Raw genomic sequence first — 14,433 nt, forward strand, 5'->3', positions numbered from 1 at the left:
CAAATAAATTCACAAATACAGAATTAAAATTGGACACGAATATGAAAAAAGTGCAATAATAATTTCATAAAAAAATAACCTAGTACAATTCAAAAAAAAGTTTAGTACAATTTATAAAAAAAAATGAACAACCATTCAAACAAATTACAAATGATATCAGCGTGCAATCTTACGAGTCAATAACTCTTCAATTATATCATTCTGGAGTGGAATATGGGCTTCCTGTTGGCGCATATCAGCAAATTTAGTGGAATATGAGTCTCATTTTAATATATTAATTTTATAATAGAATGTGAGTGTAATGAGTTATTGAAATATGGCGCCATTGTAGGCCCCGGATCGGCGTCAGACCGACGTCAGATTTTTAATTTTTCGAAACACTATATATATACGTGCTTTGGACATCATTTTCATTTGCACCACTTATTTTAACAAGTACTTTTTCTATCTTAATTAATTTCTGTACAAGATCAATAACGAGAAATGGAGAACAACTACGAAGGTGCGCCAGTGACGACCGGGTCTCAGACTCCCTTGACTCCCTGGGGAGGGTCTCAGACTCCCTTGACTCCCGGGGGAGGGTCTCAGACTCCCCCGGCTCCCGTGGGAGGTGGTTGGCCTCCGATGACCAGGTACTACAACATGTACCCGTGGCAGCAGATGATGCCACCGATGGTCGCCGGGGGAAGTGTGCCGGCTTGGCAGGGGGTACCGCCGATGCAACCCCCTATGCAGATGATGCCGGGGTGGGCACCCGGGATGCAGCCACCGGCGCAGCAGATGATGCCACCGCCGCAGGGGACGCCCGGGGGGAAAACGTCTATCGGCCGGCTTTTGATTTTTCCACCGGTTCTTCGCACACATCGACCCCAACGGATGCACAGTACACGCAGTATGAGACCTTCTCCTTAGAGGAGTTGGGTTTTGATATTAACGAGGTTCCGAAAACTCCCATTCAAAGCCGGGGAGTAGGGCGGGGTCGGAGCGCCCCTAAGAAGAAGGGCAAGGCCAAGAAGGTCGGCAAGTCGTCGCAGCCGGGTGAGGATAGCCGGGTCCGGAGGAAGTGGACAGACGCGGAGAACGTTGCGGTGGCCAAGGCGTGGGTGAGTGTCTGCGATAATCCTCTCGTTTCGAACAACCAGAGGATCGTCAACTTGTGGGAAGATAGCCGCAGCCTACAGGGCATTTTGCCCTGAAGGGAGACCGCGCACCGGGGAGGAGTGCCGGAAGTGCTGGGACCGAATCAGGTCTGCCGTCTCTCGATTTTTGGGTTTGTACGCCAACGCCCACCGCATGCGGACCAGTGGCCAAACAGAGGAAGACTGCAGGAGGATTGCAGAGAGAGCCTACCCGGATCCCGGGAAGTACTATGAGTTCACCTACTGGAACTGCTACCTCGTGCTCAATGAGTCGAAGAAATTCCGGGCAGGTGTCGACGCTGGCTGGCCGAAGAAGCAGAAACTGAACTATACCGGTGATTATAGCGACAGCAGCGGTGGTTCTCACGACCTCCCCGAGACGGCCCAGGAGGTCCCGACCCCTCGTTCGTTCGGTCGCCGACCTCGCCCGGTTGGCAAAAGGCGGGCGCAACGGGATGCGAGGGGGGCACCCCGAGTTCCCAGGAGGTCCAGTCGGCATCCCCCCTCGGCAGGTCCACCGAGGAGCTCAAATGGTGAAGACGTTAGCCGACTTCCGGACGGTGATGGACCCCGAGGAGAAGGCTTATCTTCGCGTATTGCTCTGGAGCATGCGTGAAGAATTGGAGGGGTTGCAGAGGGATACCGGCGGGAGTAGCCGCGGTGTTGGTGGCGACGGAGGTGGCGGCGGCGACGACGAAGGGCTGGGCGACGACGGAGGCGAGGACGGCAGCGAGGAGTGATTTTTTATGTAAATTTTGTTATTGTACTTTTTTAATTTTTGTACTTTTTTTTAAATTAATGTACTTTTTTTTTAAATTATTGTACTTTTTAAAATTTTAATAGTATTATTCAATTTTCTTGTATTTGTCTCGTAAATTAAATTCCGTATGTTGATACGATTGTAAATTAAATTATATAATTGTTATTAGTGATGTGGATAGGCTATGAGAGGGCTATTGCATGTCTAGTTGCATGTCCAGATGATGTGGCAGGAGGATTTTAGTACTGATGATGTGGCAGTGGCAAAGCTATGAGAGGGCTATTGCATGTCCAGAACTACTGGAGATGCTCTTATAATACTCTATAATTTTATATGCTTTAATTAAATAATTTTAAGATATTAATTATCTTAGTAGTATTTTTTATTAGAGAAAAAGCTAGTGTAGTAGTCGATAGCAGTGGTTTTGTTGTGTGTGTTGTGGACTCAACAACTCTAGCTGGGTTGTATAATCACAAGAGCAAAAAGGTGCCTTTTTGGTTGGGCGTTGCATAGCTTCAATGGACGATTTCAGTGCTTATTACGCTCCGCCAATCCACCACCCTTACTACCAGCCCCCTCCGCCTCCGCCTCCGCCTCCACCTCCACCTCCGGGAACTTCCCCTGCCGTCCAGCCCCAAATCGTCGCCTACGCTCCCCCAATTTACCCACACTCGTCGCACGACCAGGTCCGCACGCTCTTCGTCGCCGGCCTCCCCGATGACGTCAAGCCGCGAGAACTCTACAATCTCTTCCGTGAATGCCCCGGATACCAGTCCTCTAATCTCAGACCCCCTACCTCATCCAATAATCAGGTACGTCGCGCTCCCGATCGAGATTTGTGCATTTATCATGAGCTCGTAGCTTCAATAGGCAGCTTCGTTTTAGGTTATAGTTCGAAGACAGGGAATCGCGACAAATTGAAATTCCTTTTTTTCATGAATTGAATTTCTCGAGTTCGATTTGTGCAAATGAATATCGGGATTTAGGTTTTTTGCTATCCGATTTTTGGTGATGGAGAGGAATTTAGTCAGGAAATGTATGGAAGAGCTGAAATGGTGAATCGGCATATGCGTACTTGTGATAGAAATTTTATCTTTTGATCTTCTGTTCTGATTCTTATGTTGTTTGGTTAAGAATATAAGGACTTTGAACAATGCTCGGTACCTGTTTCTGCTAGCATTATTTGTGCAATTTGTACATCAATTTTGGATAGTTTTACCTTACGTAGAAATACAGAATGATTACTTGGTCACTATAATAAGCGTCTCAGAAGAAAGTAAGTGTAAGATGTAACATTGTCTGATTCTGTAAATCGAACTTTATGATTTCAGATTTTAGGGTTTAGTATACTTGTTTCTTTTGAAACTGATATTAACACTTATTTCTTGTTTTCCAGCCTTTTGCTTTTGCAACATTTGTGGATCAACAAACAGCAGTAATGGCTTTGCATGCATTTAATGTAAGACATTCTAGCATGTTCATCCAATTCTAACTGTGAAGTTTTTTCAATATCATGTCTATTTTCTTGAGTAATTTTCCTATTTTTTTCTTGAATCATGTTTTGCCTATGTATTTGTACAGATAATGGTATATATGATTGATGTGTCTGTATAGGTTTTAATTCTATGTTAGATGAAAACAGATAAATGCATACATGCCTTTTGAGGTTGTAATGGGTTGTCTCTTAGACTCTTATTAATGCCACAATAACATGAATGTATTGACTTCATCCAGCATCAAATAAGCTCTATGATATTTCGGAATTGGAATCTATGGAACCACATTAGCTAGCAATCTGACATCTGAAGTAACTGTATCGAGAGTGTATGATTAAATGAACTTCAAATATTGTTCTGTCATTCAAAGCTTGGAACTTTTGAGATGGTTACTACTTACTATTGAAAATTGAATATATGATTATAGAGACACCCAAAGGGATATGTATGTTTTCAGATTACTTAAAATGACCATATATTGTTTGGTTGAGGAATTAGGGTAGTGAAACAGTTTGTTTCCTGTTGTCCATCCTAGGGATTAGCTGCTGCTACTTGCTAGTTTGTTTGGTTGAGGAATTTCGGCAATTGGCTTAAAGCCCTCAAATAGGGATTAGCTGCTGCTACTTGCTGCACATGAATGTTTTTTTATCATACTTAATAAGCCGACTTAATTCTGCTAGATTATATTAGCCTACCCAAACTTAAACTTCACTAAAGGTCTCAAATAAAGTTCCTTTGTTATAACTTATACTAACTTGTAATGGATGCCTCATTAGGAAGGTCATTTGGTCTAAAACTAGTAGTTGAATGCATAACAATGCATAGTAGCATAACTTGATTTATGAGCTGCTGACGAACTTCCATGAGAGGCAAGAAGATCATTATGTTGAAATATGTATGAATGATATTCACAAATGAATTAAGGATCCGAAGCATCTAAGGACTGGATTTGCTTCCAGGAGAAGGGGAAAGTAATGATTGCTATGAATCTTGTTAGGATACATAATTGCTCATGAGGTTGTAAAACAACTCTTATCTGAGATGTCTGAAGTCTGGCTCTTGTGCATTCTACATGTTGACTAGGAATTGCATTATTAATTAACATTAAGTGATTAAATGATGACCATAAAATAATTCATTCTCTTATTTCCTTTTGCATTTAAATCGCCTTTTCAGGGTATGGTGTTTGACCTTGAAAAGGGTTCTACTCTGTATATTGATCTAGCAAAATCTAATTCCCGGTCAAAACGCATACGAGCAGGTATATCATATCCTAAATTAATAGTTTGCCATATGCTTGTTTCTTGAACTAACTAATCTCATGAATAGATGATGAGAACCAAGGATCAGAAAAGAGATTGAAAGGAGCGGTGGCTAGTTCAAGGGGTGATGATCCTGGTAAGATATGACCTCTAGTTTGATTATGTAAATCATACACTTTGATTTCCTGTGGAGCTTCCTTTCCCTAAAGGCCTCATTTGTGGATGAGAGTGGATAAGGATTGATTACTAGAAATTTTCTAATAGGTGCCATGTTTACCTTTCTTTGATTTAAATTGACGGATAACAAGAACCCCTGATTGTTTTGGTTTTGACTTTTGAGTCAAATGACTGATATGTGTATCCCATCTAAAGAGGTTGGGTATGGTCTATCCATTTGTCTCCTTAATACTTTTAAAAATGCACAAAGGATGTGTTTATGAATTTTATTAGTATATTCAATTATTCATAGTTCTATCCATTAAGCCATCAATCTACCAAACTATAAATCTTCAAGAATAAACAAGCCCCAAATATATTCGCTAGGTCCTTTTTGATCTGTTATTGCTTCCATTTTTCATCCTATCTACCATGTTACTATATTCTGCTGCTTGAGTGAAAATTTAAAATGATCCCATTTGAAACTAGTCACGTGGAGCACACATTATTCTTAAAGCTCATGTTACACGTGTTTGCACCCTTGGGCACTAGCAGGTCTTGGCAGCATTCACACACCTGGAATGGGTAATTCTGCTTACAACACGATTGGTTATTCTTCCACACAAAGGTCATATGCGCACTTCTTATGCACATTTATACTACTTGGAAGTGATTGTTTAAGTATGCGCCTTGTTTTATATTTAACACCTGCTCCAAGCTTAATAACTGGGGGCGAAGTAGAAGCATTTGCAACTTATCCCATTTCCTGGAGTTAGAGTACTTAGTTTACCATGCCATAATTGAGTTGGCTTATGATTATTAATTCTGCTTCTTCTTGATCCAGTCTGTGTAACGTTGATGGTGCGTCCATGAGTGGAGCTTCTTCGAAGTCGGTAAAGTCTGCTACTAAAGTATTTCTGAATTCATTTTCTTGAAATGATCTCTTCTCTTGCACTTATAGCTATTCCATCATCTGATCGCTTCTACATTTTCTCAATTTTGTTATGTTTTTATGTTGCTGGTTGTTGCCTTTGTCTACATTATTTTTCTTAAGATTAAAGACCGACTAAATAGTCTTAAATGACATTAGAGTGAACTTTGCTACTTTGAAATTATTATGAAAAAGAAAGTTGGCTGTGCATTACGTTTTGTGTTTTTTTGTAAGGAGCCACAGTCTAGTTTAGTTTATTAGGTGGCCTAATGCATTTCCTAACGTTTTCAGAGCAGCAGCCCATGTCCAACGCTGTTTGTAGCTAATCTAGGTCCACATTGCACTGAGGAAGAGCTGACACAACTGTTTTCTAGGTATATAGTGCATTTTGGATGCCCATACTCTATAATGGAACCACAGCGAATGCTCTGATATTTGACATTACTGCCTGCTTTCCATAGATGTCGTGGATTTATAAAACTGAAGATGCAAAGTACATATGGAGCACCTGTTGCATTTGTTGACTTTCAGGTATGGCATTATTTTGACAATCCTACAACTCCGTTTATTTCCACAGAATTTAGCATTATTTCCAGTGTTTTACATGCAGTCATATGATCGTTGGGTTTACTAGCAACGGTTCATCTGTGTATCCTTTCCTCTTAATTTTTTCTTCAGCAATTCTCTTATGCATACTCAGGACACTGCTTCTTCAACCGAGGCTCTAAGCCATCTACAGGGCACAGCTCTCTATTCCTCAACGTCTGGCGAAGGGATGCGGCTAGAGTATCCTTTTTAGCTAGTTACAGCAGTAAACTGTTTCCATTTACTGATATATATAGTTATGTCAGAACAAATTTCTTGTCATGTTCCCTTAACCTGAATTTAGATATGCAAAATCTCGGATGGGAATGCGTAGTAAGAGGTCCACCAGGTAAACGGATGCAGTAAAATCGTGTAGGAGCCTCACTGGTCGAGATAATGCTTCGTTGAACAAACCTAGTTGGGTGTTGCCTATGTCATTGGATATCTTTCTAGAGATGCGTCGAATTAATGGAACTTGGGCGAAGAAAAAAATGGGATTCTGCCTTATTTTTCTTCAACCACTCTTTGACATATGCGAAGAATTAACACATTCTTACTATGTAAAAATTTCCAAGATGCCTATGATAAGAGCGGTCTTGTGTGTCAACATAATTGACCATTATAGTAATATCTGGGTTGATTACCTACTTTTCACATAGGATTTGAGAATATCATTATTGATGAAGACAGTAGAAATTGTTACAGTGCAGATGCATATTTCATATTTGTGAGATTTACAGAGTTTTTGTCGGTCTTGCCATTTTTACTATTAACAATTGTTGATAGAATCTCTCTCCGGCATCTGCGGGGGAGAAAAATTATTGTCAATTCATGCTAGAATTCTAATAATGTGATTTCGACATTAGTAATCTAGTAATAAATTCACACCTTGTTTTACATTTTCTGTACTTGAAACTGTAACGTTATTTTAGTTTTGAATTAGATGAGGAGTGTACCATGTGAAAAGGCATTCCAAATTACAGATTGTATAGTATTGTCCTAACAAATTTAAAATGCTACAAAATAAACATTCAAATACTTGATGGGAATAATTATTTATTAAAATTTAATTTCAAATATATAATTTAAAAATATGTAATCTAATTTGAATCTCTCGTAGTCTAATCATCATTATAGTCTATAGATGTGATGATCGAACTTCCCAAACTTTCGGTCCACTTTCTCATGCTCCCCATATCCGAGAATAGGAGTCTCATTTTTCCATTTTAGTTCGTCTACAAATAGGAGTCCCGTTTCACTTTTACCATAAATGGTAATAGGGTCCTACCTTCCAATAACTCATTTCACTCACATTTTATTTAAAACTAATATATACAAGTGGGATCTCTATTCCACTAACTCCACTTTTCTTAACATTTTTTAAAACTCGTGTCACCCATAAATGAGACTCCAATGGCAGACGGAGGGAGTATAATCTTTCTAGCTTGTAGAAAGAAAAAAAATCATTTAAATTTCAATATAAATATTAAATTTCAATATTATATATATTAATTTTAAAATAAATACTCATCCATAAAATCTATAATGAGAATCCACACTCCCTATATGACGCATAAACAATATGGTCGGTTGTAATAGGAAGCATTTTGTTCAAGTGATATGACTAATAAGACAAGGTTGATAATTAATTTTACCTTTTCTCTTGTACACAAATTTAAAAGGTCATAGTGAACTCACCATACTACCATTAGACCACCACACACATGTGATATTATTTAACCTATTCAAATGTTTACTTTGCCTGATAAAGGTTGTGATGGATAACTCAACCTACACCTAATCACACTATTAGTTTATCACCGAAAGTTGAATTAACTATTTAACCATCCTTCAATGATCAATCTATAATATAAAATTCAGAGAAATATTCTCACAAAGATTGTTATTGGTTTTGTGTATTCTCAATTCTATGCATTTCTGCATGATTGTAAAAAGTCAAAATTTTATCATATTTTTTTCATTTTAGTCATAATCATTCAATTTTATCCTACACCATAATAAATTAATTCAAACACAAACTATAATTCTACTCTATTTTATCAGCCTTATCTATTGCATCCACCAAACTAACCGTCCCATAATATATTCAAATAAGTGTTACAATAATAGTACTATATCTTTAGCTTCAATAATTCCCTAAACCAATGATGCGAACACAAGAAGGCTTGTTTGAATTGTTTGGCCATTTTTATAATTCTAGTTCTTGAACACCCACTTAGCAACGACTACATTATGATTGTATTAATTGCGTTCCTTTTGCTATGACAGAAAGCAAGTGAATAGTGCATCGTTATTTAAGATGCTCAAAATAGTTGCTTCTTTTGTTTCAACTAAAGTTGCTTCAATTTAAAGATCTGTCCAAGCACCACCGAAATATCAAAACTATTTAGAAATTAAAAATAAATAAATAAAAACAAAAGCATGTTACTATAGAAAAATATTTATTTTGTTTCCCTTTTCTATTGGATTTCTTGTTTTCCTTTTTCTATAATTTAATATTTGCAGCGATAAAATCTTCACAAATATCACAAGAATTTAGTTTTGAGGGAAAACAATAGTTTTATGAATAAAGAAATATTCACTTTAATTTTATGAATTTTGATACATACCGACAAAAATTATTTATGAATTTTGGTGTTAGATTTAATGATCGGTTCATTGTGATCCATCACATCACAATATATTAATATACAAGTCTAAAACATAAAATTTGCATACAATATTTCACACATAACTAAAAGTACTTTTGGTGTCAAATAGAGAAAAGAATTGACGAAGTTTTCAAAGTAAATTAACATAGTACAAATTAAGAAATCAACTCCCATTTTCAGTTTTACCTTAAAAAAGAATCTTCCCACAGATACGAAAACGTCGATTCAATGAGAGTGACAAAACAACTAAACAGTCAACTTACTAGAAACTATTCTCGATCTACTTTGAAATAATCCAAATTTAGAAGAGAAATAAATAAATAAATAAGAGTAATTGTCAAAAATAATTGTTACACTCAATACCAAATTAATCATTAAAATTTATTAGCAGTTGCTCAATTCAAACACACAAATATCAAATGCAATGCTTTAATATTGTAGGTAAACCAACAACTCGGATTGAATATTTACAATACACTTATAAATTGTTTCTTGCATTCTAGCTTCGACGTACCTTTTTAATTGGGTATTTTACTTTTATTGAAATATAAAGAGAATATTATATACTACTATAATTAAATTAGTAGGAGTAAGATTCAGTTATGAACACGCCAAAGTTCTACACCTTAATATTATATGATTTGGTCCCTAAAAGCTTGAATAGATAGAATTAGGTGTTTTGCCATAATGTTACAAACGTGTTCAAAGACTTTAATACTACAAGTGTGCTATTATTTAGCAATATAATTGACTTGTCGGAAAAAATTTCTAATGTTTAGATAAGAAGATAAAATTTTAGATGAAGAATGCTATTTTGATTTTTAAATCTGGTATTTGTTTTCTTAAATAAAGCCAAATGAACTTTTTTTATAGGAATCTCATTCTCTTTATAATGATTCATCTCTAGTTTAAAAGAGCGGTTCGGTTGTATCTCATTCATGTCCCATTATTAAAATTTAATATTAGTATTTTATACTCCTTCCATTGTGAACACGAGTTTTAACAAATGTAAAGAATAATGGTTTGAAAAGTTAGTGGAATATGAGACTCATTTTTTTATTAATTTTATAATAAAATGTGAGTGAAGTGAGTTAGTGGAATGTGAGACCTACTTACCATTTATTGTAAAAATGAAGTGCGACTCTTATTGTGGGGCGGACTAAAAAGGTAAAGTGTGACTCTTATTATAGGACGGATGGGGTAGTATTCTATCTATTCCATAAAAATAGACATTCTCTCCATTTTGATTGGTCTCATAAAACTAATCCACTTCTATTTTATGCATTTTTTTTCTCTCTAATGAACTAGACCCACCCTCTATTAATGAGTACTCAGACTATCTCTCTCCTAGTTTATTCATTGTGCTGTGCATTTAAACTCATATGGGGTATCATTCCAAATATGTCCATTTTTATGAGATAGGGAGAATTTGATATAGAATATAAATTATGATAATATATAAATAACTATAATTAATTGATATTTATACCTAAAATTAAAACTTAAAAAAATTATCTACCCTATTTATGAAACAGTTAAACCTAATTAATAATCTATTTAACAAAAAATTAGAAAATTAAATAGAATAAATAATTATCCCAATTGGTGAATCCTAAATAATAAGACTCCCATGAACAAAAAAGCTTCATATTAGTCATATTATGTCATGGATTGTCTTATTATAGGAAGTCGTTTTTCTTTTTAATTTAATTTAATTCATTTTATTTTTTAATAATTGTTTTATCTCGTATAATAATATTTTTTCATTATTTATGAATTGTTTATGTTGCATAATTAATAAATTTGAATTTAAAAATGATGACAGAGGATGGCCCACAAAGGCACAAACTGAAAAGCAAAGGGCAGTCAATTTACAAAATCGTTAATTGTTGAAGTGGCTCTGAAGAAGGCTCCCAAAGTCAAGTCGCAACGGTATCTATCCGCCTCACCGACCACCGACCTACTCTTCTTTTTTTATTTCCTTTTTTTTTTTATTATTTCTTCTAAAGACTAAACCAACCACACCAACGACTATTCATAATTAATCATCATTTCGCATATTTATTAATTAATTAACTCAAACTTGGCCAACGAATATACAGGCGTTTAATTATTTTTGGATTTCCGTATCATTGCCAATTATTAATACTGAAATATTCACATCACTGATATACTCAAGGATTTGGAGTGTTTACACAATTAAGTGGAAATTTTAGTTCTACCAAAATAGTCTGATTTCTGAATAATTTTAAATTACAGTCAGCCTTTCCATTTTATAAAAGACACATATATTTATAATCATGAAGTGAGATCGAATTTAATGTTTGTAAGCAAAAGAACAAATCTTCAAATATAAGAGCATCTCCAATGGCGGATGTCCGACCAAATATAAGAGCATCTCCAATGGCGGACGTCCGACCAAATATAAGAGCATCTCCAATGGCGGACGTCCGGTCGGACATCCGCGACGGGCGACCGGGACGTCCGCCATTGTGGCGTGGCAAGTCGGATACGGACGTCCCGTAAGGACGTCGGACGTGCGGGCGATGGGCGGGTGGACGTCCGCCATTGTGGCGTGGGTCGGACGTCCGGTATTTAATTTTTTATTATTTTTTTAAAAACTCTATATATACGTAAATTTTTCCCTTTCGTATTCGTGTTGAAATTTTATTTCCGTAAACGTAAATTGCTTTATTTGTGAATTTGTGATTTTGTTTATTGCGGGAAGTCCTAGTGAGAAGGGCGGATTGTGCAGGGGAAGTCCTAGTGACGTGGCAGTGGGATGAGAAGTCCTAGTGACGTGGCAGGAGGTGTTTTTGGGAAGTCCTAGTGGATGTCCGAGTGGGACATCCGGGTATTGGAGATGCTCTAATGACACCAGCTATTTCGTGGAATCCGAGGCTAACAAAATATGAGGAAATCCAAGTTTTAAATATAATTTCCCATTTCTCCGGTAGAGCCAAATAGTGGAGAATGACGAGTGAGAAAAAGCCTCTGCGGCTGAAACCAAATTCATACACTATATCATGCCGCCCAACCTTTCTATTTTTCGTACGTCGTAAAAAATATTTAATCACAAAAGACAAGCCTCACGATACGCAGATTTATAAAAAAAAATCCATTCCTAACGCTATTTTTGCTTCATTTTTTATTCATTTTAAAATATGAATTTTGCTATGATGAACAAAAAACGAAGTACATCAGTTTGCTTTTAGCTAGTGTTCTATGTTTTGCATTTAAAATTAGTTCTATTAATTTTCAAATATTTTATATTATTATTTTGTGATATCCAATATTAAATATGTTATTTCATCTAATTATTTTCAATAAAAAAACAAATTTTATAATTTAATGACTCATTATATTTATTAATCCTATAAAGTAGATATTGGTTTGTATAAATATGAGTGATTCTAGAGAGAGAAAATGCCGTAACGAGAGAGAGAGAGTGTTTTGTCGGTGGATTTCTTTATTTCGTTAGTCTTTTTGGCTCACAAAAACCGCTTTTGAAGAATAAAAACTAAGCTGGCCGCCCCCGCCCATATGACTTAATTCTCTCTCTCTCCTCTTTCCAATTAATTGAAGAAATGGACGGCGGCGGAGCACCCAGAATCTCCTCCCGGCGGCGGAGCGACAAGCCCTACAAAGGTATCCGTATGCGCAAGTGGGGGAAGTGGGTGGCCGAGATTAGAGAGCCCAACAAGAGATCTCGAATCTGGCTCGGTTCCTACTCCACCGCCGTCGCCGCCGCCCGCGCCTACGACACCGCCGTCTTCTACCTCCGCGGCCCCACCGCCAAGCTCAACTTCCCCGACCAAATCGCCGCCGCCGCCGGAGGCGCCCTCAACGACCTCTCCGCCGCCTCCATAAGGAAGAAGGCGGCCGAGGTCGGCGCCAGAGTCGACGCCCTCCACTCCACCAATCGCCACTCCTCAAAACCCGCTTGGTTTCAAGAAGAGATCGATCTCAACAAACAGCCCGAGCCCGAGCCCGAACCCGAAGACTCCAGCCTTGACTATAGCTCATAATTGTTAATTACTACAAATAACGTTTTTACTTTTTTTTTAGTAGTATTAGTAATTTAGTGTTCCTCGTTGAGGGGTGTGGTGAAAAACATGCACCTAGTAATTCAGGCAGGGATCTCTTTTAGATTTATTTTTGGAGATTTTTGTATATTATTACTAGATTTTGATTTTGATTTTGATTTTGATTTTGATTTTGATGTTGTTATTTTTGCTATATTGATATGGTTGGATGGAACAGTTTGGCGTTATGCTCGTGTAAAAGAATAATTAATGTACATATCTTAGGTATATACAGCAGCAGAGATTTTGTTGTAGAGGAATTGCATGTTAGTGTTGATGATTATTGGTGGTGGTGGAGGAGGAGCGGGAAGCAGCTGGGGGCCTACAATTGCTCGAGTTTGGTGCAAGTGGATATTTTTCAATTAATTATCAAGATTTCAATTTTTGAGTTTTGAATTTTTTAATTTTGTAATGTCATTATTGATAGGAGCAGTACTATTTTCTTTTTAATGTTGGGGTGTTTAGGAGTATAATTATTATTTCTTGCTTTGACACGGTGGCGGCCCGGTGGGTCAATCTCAATCATGTTGTATTTTATTATATTAACTAAATGATATAGTTGGAGTATAATACTAATATAATAATGAAAAATGTGAGAAGGAGGGGATAGGCTTCTTGGGAGAGTTTTGAATGGATAATGGAATTGGGTCGACTTACGTTTAGTGCACAGCAACCCACCATATGCACTTTCTTAAAGCTCCCGTTCTTATCCATTGGGGGAATAAATTACTTCTGCCTCAATAAACTTATTTTATATTCCTCACTTCCATCAAATATTTTTCAGAATGATTGCTTGTTTCGTAAGTTAGAAAAAATAAAGTCAGAAAAGTACAGAAATTTTTAGTAGAATAATTTAAAAAGAATTTCGTTTCATTTTAATTGGAATATAATGAGTATTAAAATTTACCAAAATTAATGGTATACCAAAATTTTAACTGGAATATAATTTTTGTAATGACATGAATTTCATTGTACAAACCATATTAATCCTGGTGTGTATCAAAGAAGGGAAAATTGTCTAAAAAGTCACAAACTTTGGAGAAAGTTTGGTTTTCCCCATAAACTATAAAAGTTGCACCTAAAGTCACGAACTTTATCGGATCGTGCAAATTTCCCAAACTACCGACCTGACGACATGTTTCCGTTAAAAACTTATCCCACGTGGCATGCCGGAGGCGTGACTTGGCAAAATTTTTGACTGGGCACAAAACGATGTCGTTTTATGTTTTTTTTATTGAATCTTCTTTACACGTCGCCGATTTCATCCCTAAACCGTTTGTCTATGATTTCACTCTTGTCGATTACGTTTTCCGTTGATTGAATTGGGATTGCGCTTTCGAAATCAGC

At 36.8% G+C, this 14,433-nt stretch overlaps 2 protein-coding genes across 3 annotated transcripts; both read left to right on the forward strand.

Annotated features, from left to right (window-relative positions):
- Positions 1-2,332: 2,332 nt before the first annotated feature.
- On the forward strand, positions 2,333-7,075 carry LOC121785090 (pinin-like). Of its 2 annotated transcripts, none has more exons than XM_042183442.1 (10): positions 2,333-2,711; positions 3,296-3,358; positions 4,572-4,656; positions 4,725-4,793; positions 5,366-5,441; positions 5,658-5,706; positions 6,036-6,118; positions 6,206-6,275; positions 6,445-6,530; positions 6,634-7,075. In XM_042183442.1, exons 1-10 carry the CDS (start codon positions 2,418-2,420, stop codon positions 6,680-6,682), a joined length of 924 nt encoding a protein of 307 aa, XP_042039376.1. In that variant the 5' UTR covers positions 2,333-2,417; the 3' UTR covers positions 6,683-7,075. The 2 variants fall into 2 exon arrangements, with proteins under 2 accessions (XP_042039376.1, XP_042039377.1); XM_042183443.1 differs by having other exon boundaries at positions 2,336-2,711; positions 5,369-5,441.
- Positions 7,076-12,435: 5,360 nt separating this feature from the next.
- LOC121783413 (ethylene-responsive transcription factor ERF008-like) lies at positions 12,436-13,274 on the forward strand. The gene has a single exon (XM_042181475.1). It carries the CDS (start codon positions 12,589-12,591, stop codon positions 13,027-13,029), a length of 441 nt encoding a protein of 146 aa, XP_042037409.1. The 5' UTR covers positions 12,436-12,588; the 3' UTR covers positions 13,030-13,274.
- Positions 13,275-14,433: the final 1,159 nt, after the last annotated feature.

Source organism: Salvia splendens, chromosome 21, assembly GCF_004379255.2.
Source record: "Salvia splendens isolate huo1 chromosome 21, SspV2, whole genome shotgun sequence".
Taxonomy (NCBI): domain Eukaryota; kingdom Viridiplantae; phylum Streptophyta; class Magnoliopsida; order Lamiales; family Lamiaceae; genus Salvia; species Salvia splendens.

Bases quoted from the DNA above. Each gene is read 5' to 3' on its own strand.
- LOC121783413 (XM_042181475.1), top strand. From the start codon at position 12,589: ATGGACGGCGGCGGAGCACCCAGAATCTCCTCCCGGCGGCGGAGCGAC.
- LOC121785090 (XM_042183442.1), top strand. From the start codon at position 2,418: ATGGACGATTTCAGTGCTTATTACGCTCCGCCAATCCACCACCCTTAC. The intron at 3,359-4,571 runs GTAAGACATTCT...TCGCCTTTTCAG, and splicing joins TGGCTTTGCATGCATTTAAT to GGTATGGTGTTTGACCTTGA. The intron at 4,794-5,365 runs GTAAGATATGAC...CTTGGGCACTAG, and splicing joins TTCAAGGGGTGATGATCCTG to CAGGTCTTGGCAGCATTCAC.